Raw genomic sequence first — 9325 nt, 5'->3', positions numbered from 1 at the left:
GGTTTTCGTTTATTTTGAAACATAAACAAAACATAGTTTCACGCGAATGTGAAGAATGACGTCATCGTGTTAAAACGTAGGCATTGGTAGTTTATTATGCGGCACCAGAGAATCTCCTTAAATTTAGAAAACAAAACGGATACTAATAAAATACTAAATTTGTCAAGGAGAATAATATTTTGCGCTTTGAGATTTTTTTATTTTTTTTATCTTGCTGTTCATGAAAAACGCATGCACCAAGGTCGTTTACAACTGTTGACTTTACATAATATACAACATATCCATGACGATATTTATCTTTGTGCGGCAAATATGACCACAAATACACGCACATATAATATCCACTGGTATAAGTTTGATCTCGGATGCAAATATTTGCAGACGAACGCAAATACCTACTTGGGCAAATTAACCTTCGGTGGCGAATTTGCCGCATGTTTGGAGGTGGGCTGAATTTCCTCTCATGGGTAGTTCATGTTTTATAAACGCAAAACCTGACGTGGTATTTCAATTTTGACAGAGGTAATTTTAATGTCAGTAAATATTCATCATTATAACAAACTCATAGGCAGAACTTGTTTTTAATACACATTTTTTTTATCAAACTGTCGTCTTAAAACCTCTGCAAAATGTTTCTAAAAGTAATTGATTCGCTTGGACTTTAGCTACAGTCGAACCCCGTTGGCTCGAACTCCTAGAGACCGGCAAAAATACTTCGAGCTTCGGAAAAATCGAGCCAAGCGAGATTGTTAACCTTCAGTATAGAGAAATCGGTCCTCTAAATCAAGTTCGAACCAACGAGGAATTCGAGCCAAGCGAGTTCGAGCCAACGGGTTTTGACTGTATTTATTCTCAGTTGAGGCTAGTATATCAAAATCAATACGGAGTGTAGAGTCGAAAATGAAATAAGTAAAAATTAAGCTACCGCAATCCATTCAGTATGCATTGAACTTTAGAAGTTATTATTTTTAAAACATCCTGGATTTATATTGTATTTCATAGTTTTCAAATTGCCAACTTTGGAGAAGTCCAGTGTAGCGAAAGTGCCCGTAGAACTATATAGAGGAAGTGGTAAAACAGTTTTCACGAATATGTCTTTCAACCGATCAACTTACTTCTTACATATATGTTAGGATAAATCTGGTCCTTCAAGATCGTTTTTGTTATAATTTTATGATTATAACATTTGGTCCTTTTTCAGGGTTTTGTTGGTCACCCAGTTACAATAACTTTGGAAGGAGTAAAAATTTGTTTTGTTTCTTTTTAGTTATTTATAGACATCCGATCGCTTAGCTTCTAGCGGATTACGGTGTAGATTTCTCATTCTTTCAAATGCACTATGAGAAAAATATGAATCAAAATTGTATGTTGGTCTTTTGTTAACATTTATGTAACAAGAGTTGTTCGACAACGCCGCTTTGACTTAGAACTAAAAACAATAATGATGTAATATGTGCCTGTCATAAGCAATAAAAAAAACCAAATTAAATTAAGTAAACAAGAATCTTAATGTGACAAAATCGGGTTTTTAATGACTGACAGAAGAGATCAGTTTCAACTATTTTTTGTAACAGTGACCTTGATCATAGGGGCCCCAAACTCAATCGTATGGAAGTCCTCCATAAACTCTTCCTACGTCATAAATTTGGTGACATTATGTCAACCATAACTAAAGTTATTCAATACCGAACAGTAATCTATTTTTATTAACAATGACCTTGACCCTGTGGGGCCAAAAAGCAATCCAATGAAAGCTCTGCAAATACATGCCCTATATACCAAGTTTTGTCACACTATGTCAACCCTTTCAAGTTATTCAGTACTAACCATACTTCTATTTTTAGCAACAGTGACCATGACCTAGACCATAATTCTCGGGGCCCAAAACACAAGCCCGGGAAAGGGCTCTATAAACTCTTCCTAGAAACCATTTAAGTTTGGTCACCATATGTTGACCCTTACTTAAGTTATTTAATACCAACCATTTTTCTATTAATAGTATCTTGGACCTTTACCTTAAAGCTGCAGTCTCACAGAACGTTTTGCCAACTTTTTTTTATTTTTTGTCTTGGAACGAGCCAATTTTTGCGAAAATGCATTGAAACCAGTAACTAGTATATCAGACTGCTGGCAAAAATTAGATCGCACATTTTGATTTTTATGTTCAAAAATTGATATTGTATTCGTTTTTTCTTAAACCGTTAGTAACGGTTTAAACAATAAAACAGTAATTTTCGAACGGAAATATGAAAATCTGCGATCTGATCTTTTGTCGGCAATCTTTTATCATTGGTTTGCAGATATTTACGCAAAAAAGAGCAAATCTTTCCAAGACAAAAAATAAAAAGTTGTAAAAACGGTATATTTGTGAGAATGCACCTTTAATCCTAAGGGCCTCAAACATATTCCAATGAAAGGTCTCCATAAACACATACATGTAAGGTGACCTTTGACACTGCCGCCCCCCCCCCCCCCGCCCAAGGGACATACTTTGTGTATAGGGTTAAAATGGAGTGTGTGACCTTATTGTAAGATGGTTTTCATTAATTGTGCGAAGTATTTAGTGAATTGAATGAAGGGTTTATAATTTATATATTAAAATCCCAACTTGCCCTAAAACTTTAACCTTCCGCAAAACTTCCACCAAAGTTCCTAAGTCAATCAGAGGCAAGAACTTGTACTAAGGATAATATGGAGTTACGTAACCCCATTGCGTGATGGTCCTAAACACTTTTTTGAAGTATTATGTCTATTGAATGAAGGGTATAGAAGTTATTAATAAATATCCCAACCTGCCCTAAAACTTCAACCTAAGTTCGATAGTCAATAAGGGGCCATACTTTGTTTAAATGGTTATATGAAGTTATCTAACCTCATTTTGTGATGGCCCTGAAAAACTATAGGAAGTATTAAGTGAATTGAATGAAGGGTATTGAAGTTATAAGTGAAAATCCCATCTTGCACTAAAACGTTAACCTCCCCTGAAACCGAAGTATTATGAATAATATGGAGTTATGTAACCTCATTGTGTGATGGTCCTGAACGCCGACGCCTGTAGTAAAGACCTCCTTATTCTACGAATAGTCAAGCTAAAAAAGAGAAGAAAATCGATGCCCAGGAACGTTTATATTCTTGTGTATTCATCTGCACATGATCGGTTTTATAGCCCATCCGCTGAAGAATAATAATAATCCATCGGCAAGTATGTCATGTCCAACGGAGTTGGTCATTTGAAGTAATGAAATCATTTCATAACGAAGTTAAAAGTTGGAGTTTTTTTATTTTAACCATATAAACATACTCTTATGTAATTAAAATTCATGCAGTACATTAATCATAATGGCAGTTTAAAACAGTACAACAACAATAAACATACAATGTATATTGTAACTTGTTAACTTTAACACAATAACATGGCAATAATATGCTTAGGTAAACAATCACTACTGTACTGCACATTGCAGTACTTAATTTCATTAATGATTATGTTTACCTATATATCTGTAATATAATAATTAATAATATAAATTATTACACATACACAGTTCTGTAGGTCAACAATCACCAAGTACTGTACAGTACATTGCAGTACTAAATTTCATTATGTATACCTATATATATGTAATAAAATAATAAATAATATAATTTATTACACATACACAGTTCTGTAGGTCAACAATCACCAAGTACTGTACTGTACATTGCAGTACTAAATTTCATTATGTATACCTATATATATGTAATATAATAATCAATAATATAAATTATTACACATACACAGTTCTGATATTTGGTAACATTATTTATTAAAAAGGTGTAAAAATTTAAAATTCATCTTCAAAAACATGCCTTATCACTTAATAAATAATCATTAAAAGTATACAAACAAATGATTTTAAATGTAACACCAATATTCAGTGTCAGTAAGGCCTAGGTTCATTTCTGAATTCACGAGGTAAAAACAAAACACAAAATGTGATTTGGGTACGCCTAAAGATCTTTTTTAAATAGTGGTCTTATTGCATTAGTAAGCTAAACATGCTATCACTTTAAAATTACCAGTTACCCCGTTTACTTGCTTCTGTATTGCTTCGCTAAAAAATGTGAAAATTGAAATTCAAAAGGCATAGCTGATGATCAGCACTATTTAGACCATTTCTTGAAATGCATGTATCCTTTCAAATTCATTCAGAGCAATTTTTCTTCATTGCCCTCAATATTCTAATAACAATCATAGCTTTCCCTACATTCATTTATGATGATTCATTCAGTAAATGTTCTCCTAAGAAAATTATTTGAACATCAATCATCCGCTGGTTTCATGAACTGTTTCTTAGATTTTTTACTGGATGTAGGAGCCTCTTGCTGGGACATTTCAACTGATGTGCGGTCTCGCTTCTTTGAGAACTTCTTGGCCATTGTTCCGACTAGCGTGCTGTACCTAAAAAACAGAGAAAAGCCCCAATTACATTTAACCAATAAAGTATGTTCCTATTCAAATGGCATAACAATTTTCTTCCGCATTAAATAATGCATAAATGATGCCATTTTCTTATTCTTCTTTACATAAAAACCCACATTCAACTAACTGTGTTAAAGCTGCACTCTCACAGATTGAACGTTTTGACAACTTTTTTATTTTTTGTCTTGGAACGAGCCAATTTTTGCGAAAATCCAATGAAACCAGTTATATAAGACTGCTGACAAAAAGATAGATCACAGATTTTTATATTTAAGTTCAAAACTTGACATTTCATGCATTTTTCTTAAACCGGTTTAAGCCATAAAACATTAGTTTTCGAACAGAAATATGGAAATCTTTGATCTGATTTTTTGTCAGCAATCATATATCACTGGTTTGCAGATATTTACCCCAAAATTTGCCCTTTCCAAGACAAAATATAAAAAAGTTGTAAAAATGGTAAGTCTGTGAGAGTGCAGCTTTAGAGCATTTCAAGATTTAACCATTTTTAACTGTTATTTCCTGAATTTAGTTTTATAGACAATTTTTCTAGATTTTATATCTGAGTTTAAAGCTTCACTCTCACAAATTGACAGTTTTGACCTTTTTATTTTTTGGTCTCAGAATAAGCTCATTTTAGCATTAGTGCCTTCAAATCATGTAAGATAACTAATTATAGAACATCTCAAATTATTTGGTAAATTGTCTAAAATTTCATTCTTAACCATTAGTAACGCTTTTAGACATAAGACATAAATGTTCAAACATAAATACTAAAACTCTGATCTGTTCTTTTGTCAGCAGTCTTATACCACTTGGTTTTCTGACATTTATGTAAAAAATTGGCTCATTCCAAAACAAAACAATTAATGAAGTTGCCAAATCAAATAATCTGTGAGAGTGCAGCTTTAAGATTTTGTGATTGTGACAATATCAATCAGTGTGCTTGATTCATTAAGTGACAACAGCAGACAATTTCAATAGGCTTTCTACAGTGTTCTTTCTTCTGACTATTTGGGGCTGAAATTTAGCCCGATTATAAATTCCTCATGCCAAAACGTATACTTTATTCCCCAAATCATTGTAATGTGAAAATATTTGTTCATATATGTTTAGGAAAAACACACACTATAAAAGAAATTGGGCCGCTAAACTGTTTTTGAATGGAAGAGTTGGAGTGTTCAAAAAGAAAACAAGCATATATCGCATTTAGATTCTTCTTTGAAGTTTTCTATCTGTTCCAATTATAGTCAAATGAATGCATTTTTCCCAATCAGAAAAGCCTGGCCCAAATCCTAAATGAGGAGAAATAAGCATAAAGGTATTAAATATTTAGTACAGTTTGTGCTAAAGGTAAAAGATCCATAGGTCTTCTGACTTCTCTTTAAATCTTTACTATATACATGATTAAGCAAAAATTCATAAATAGTTTGACTATTTGTGCCAAGGCACAAAAATAGCTGCGAGACATTCTATTTTTATGCCTCTCTAGTGGTCATGTTTTTTGTGCTTCCTTCATATTATGGAAAAAGGGCTAGGAAGTTAAAACAAAAAAACAAAAAGAAGAAACTAACTTCCCAACATTGGTATGGAATCAATTGCCAAACAATCTTTTATACTAAATGTGGCTATGGGTAAATACTGGTTTTAGGCAACATTTTTTAGGTAAACATTCTAATTATCTAATCTAAATTGTTTTTAATCTGTAGTTTTTATATTTATAAAGTACACAATGTCTCACCTTTCAGCCATTTCCTGGTCATTGACGCTGTTCTCATTTTCTTTCCTCTCAGCTTCATCAAGGGCTAACTGGTTGTTGTGAAGTTTCATGAGTTTCTGCAAATAAAGTGATAATCAGAATGATGAAAGAATGGCCTAATGCTTTGTTAGGAAATTAATTTAACATCTTGCATTCACGAAAGTACACGATGAACATTGAAAATATCATCATATTATAAATATGTGCATTTCAATTAACAAAATGTATGTCTTATACAAATGTATGTCTTGTACATGCTTGTCTTATATAAAATCAATTATCATTGGCAGGAGTATTTCGAACAGAGTTGGGCCATTCTCATTCACCAGAGGTTTGATAATGTTAAATCTAAATCTATGTTGTACACATAGCATCATCACTCTGGTGTACGGGAATGAGTAGAGCAAAACTGTCATGTGTTACTTAACTTTTATAGCCATAGCTTAATGCTTAAGAAATAAGTTAAGATAAATTGATCATGTCATACTTATTACAGTAAAATCAGAATTTTTATTTTTATTTTTAAAGAAATATCGTACCTCAACTTCTGGATTACAACCTTGAAAAGACATCCTTCCAAACAGCAGGTTTTCACATCTTGCTATGCTTGACTCTATCACATATTTGCTTCTGAAATTGGGAATGGATATAGATTGATAAAAATGATATAAATACACAGAGTTTTTTTTTCTCAGGTTTAATCTTTGCCTGCCCATCAGAGACCTCCATCCTCACCACTTTTTATAAGTTACAAAAATAGCCTTTATAGTAAAGAGTGGTCAAAATTCAGGAAAATGAAAACAGCATTTCAAGTGGTATAGCTACATGTATTAAATAACATAATAATAGTATAAACAACAACCAAATCTGCTCATGCACCACATTCTCCTCTTAGAATCAATAGTGAATCTTGCATTTTTTCCTGGCCTTTGATTTCAGTTGAAAACCATTTCATGTATAAAATGTGATATTAATTTATTGAATAAAATTCCAGGCCTTTAAGTTCAACTGAAAAACAGTTTATTCATAAAATGTGATACAAATTTATAATTGTAATTAGTGCTTTTCTACCGGTACATTTGATAATTTGCATGAACACAAGTTAGTATCATGTAACCTACTCCTTGCCCTCAATTTTCGGCAGGTCTAGGACCCAGTGTTCGTCATCAATTATCAGCTTGCGTTCTTCTTCACTCTTCTCTTTTTCAATCCTTAGAGCACTTCTCTTCATAAACTAGGAAATAGAACAGATCTTTGTAACTAAAAGCCATGATAAGATTTTTATTAGTAAATGTTGTATCAATGACATACTCATAGTCTGATAGAAATACAGTACAGGTGATCAATTAACGGGCTTATTAGTCAATTAAAAGCAAATGAAACTACAAGGACAAGTCAATCATTGATCTGTTAGCTATTTATTAATAGAAACTCTTTAAAAACTTAAGCTTTCAAGGTTTATTTTTGACACCTATTTCAATGTCTACATTCATAATGATGTGACATTAGCCCACCTAAATGGCCGTCAATGAGTCTTTTGATGATTTTTTTTACTATGGCATACTTGAGCTACAGGGATACATATGAAATATCAAGTAGCTAGATGTGACATTAACATGCAATTTTGAATAAGCTGTTTTTGTGTGTGAATGTGATTATCATCATTAAATCAATCAATGGGCCAATTGTTCAGAATTTTGTGTTTAAATTTACAACCTGGTTAACGTCATCAATCATTGATAACTTTCAAAATTTTAATTGTTACAACTTTGGAATTAGAACGATATACTTGGGATGTGCTGTATTTCTTAAAAGATTTGTGAAAGACTATTCAGCTGTACTTGTTTAAAAATTTCATTTTTAAAAGTAAGCAATCATGTCTTTAATTATGTTGTTAACTTTAACAAAGTCCTGAAAAAGTGGCACAATGTTTCAGATCTTAAAAGCATTACAATACTTTAATGCACACGTAATGTGTTTGTCGCCTTGTTAATATTTACCTACATTTCTTCAATTATCAGCACACGTAATGTGTTTGTTGCCTTGTTAATATTTACCTACATTTCTTCAATTATCAAACTTTTTCACATAAATGCAGGCAAAAGCTAGATGACAAGCAACTTGTGATGGCCCATGTCTGGCAATGGTTAAACCATTGCTTCTAAAACCCATATAAACAGCCGCTTCAGAGTCTTTTCCAATTTTTTATTTGGGAACTCTACGCGTCCATATCCCACTTGTTGTTTTCCTAGCCAAGAATGACAGATCCCAGTGCTAAGTATATTGAGCGGAAAGATAACGGGCATCTGCTAGATATTGCTAAAATGGCGATGTTTTGTTGACAGAAGTCGTTCTGAATTTGTGTTTCATGAACACTTAAGTGTAATAAGAGAAAGGTAATGGCAAAACATAATTAATCAATGGAGTGTTAAGTTTTGTGGAGTTTCAATTGAAGAATATATTTTACATTGGTATATGGATCAGTTGACTTGTGGCCTTTAGGGGACAGAATGAATATCCAGATGTTAATAAAAAAGTTACCTATACGGGCATTATTGTGGCTAGTAAAACCCAAAAATTTGGGAGATGGGAGGGGTGGGGTCATAAATTAGCTGGCTAATGGGCTAAGAAAAAGTCCAAGATACTTGCCTTCATCTGCAGAACATTCCCAGAAAGACTGGTTTTCGATTCGTCCCTAGCCATGTTGATATGTTGGGGCAATAATTAAAAGAAACAAATGTAGAATTATTTCGTAGATTTATGCCAGAAGTATGGCCTTCTACGTATTTGAGCAGATACAGATGCAGAATATTTTTAAAGAAACGTTTTGGGCAACAACGTTTTGATGCATTTCGCCCATGTCGGGATAAGCAATTATTTTGCGATGTATTTGCTGTGATATTTCGATATATCAACATATTCAATCGATAATTATTTAAGATGAAACTAATTTGTATTCAAATGATAAACACAATATTAATATATTCATATAAAAAGTACAGGGTGTTAATTACATTGTTATATTAATATGTTTAAAAGCTAGTCCCTTAAAAGTAGCACACAACAATATTTGCAAATCTCCTAGCGAGAGTTAACGCTCGTTG

The 9325-nt window shown here is 32.6% G+C and overlaps 1 protein-coding gene across 1 annotated transcript; it reads right to left on the bottom strand.

The window, feature by feature from the left end:
- Positions 1-3260: 3260 nt before the first annotated feature.
- On the bottom strand, positions 3261-9080 carry LOC128243490 (M-phase phosphoprotein 6-like). Its single transcript, XM_052961282.1, has 5 exons — positions 8871-9080; positions 7343-7455; positions 6761-6851; positions 6204-6298; positions 3261-4441 (listed from the first exon to the last, which is right to left on the bottom strand). Exons 1-5 carry the CDS (start codon positions 8922-8924, stop codon positions 4303-4305), a joined length of 492 nt encoding a protein of 163 aa, XP_052817242.1. The 5' UTR covers positions 8925-9080; the 3' UTR covers positions 3261-4302.
- Positions 9081-9325: the final 245 nt, after the last annotated feature.

This window comes from Mya arenaria, chromosome 8, assembly GCF_026914265.1.
Source record: "Mya arenaria isolate MELC-2E11 chromosome 8, ASM2691426v1".
In the NCBI taxonomy this organism is placed as follows: domain Eukaryota; kingdom Metazoa; phylum Mollusca; class Bivalvia; order Myida; family Myidae; genus Mya; species Mya arenaria.
This window is presented reverse-complemented; position numbering and strand designations above follow the sequence as displayed.

Coding starts and splice junctions, on each gene's coding strand:
- LOC128243490 (XM_052961282.1), bottom strand. CDS start 8,924: ATGGCTAGGGACGAATCGAAAACCAGTCTTTCTGGGAATGTTCTGCAG. Junction 7,456..8,870: donor GGAATGTTCTGCAGATGAAG/GCAAGTATCTTG, acceptor TCTATTTCCTAG/TTTATGAAGAGAAGTGCTCT. Junction 4,442..6,203: donor GACCAGGAAATGGCTGAAAG/GTGAGACATTGT, acceptor TCTGTTTTTTAG/GTACAGCACGCTAGTCGGAA.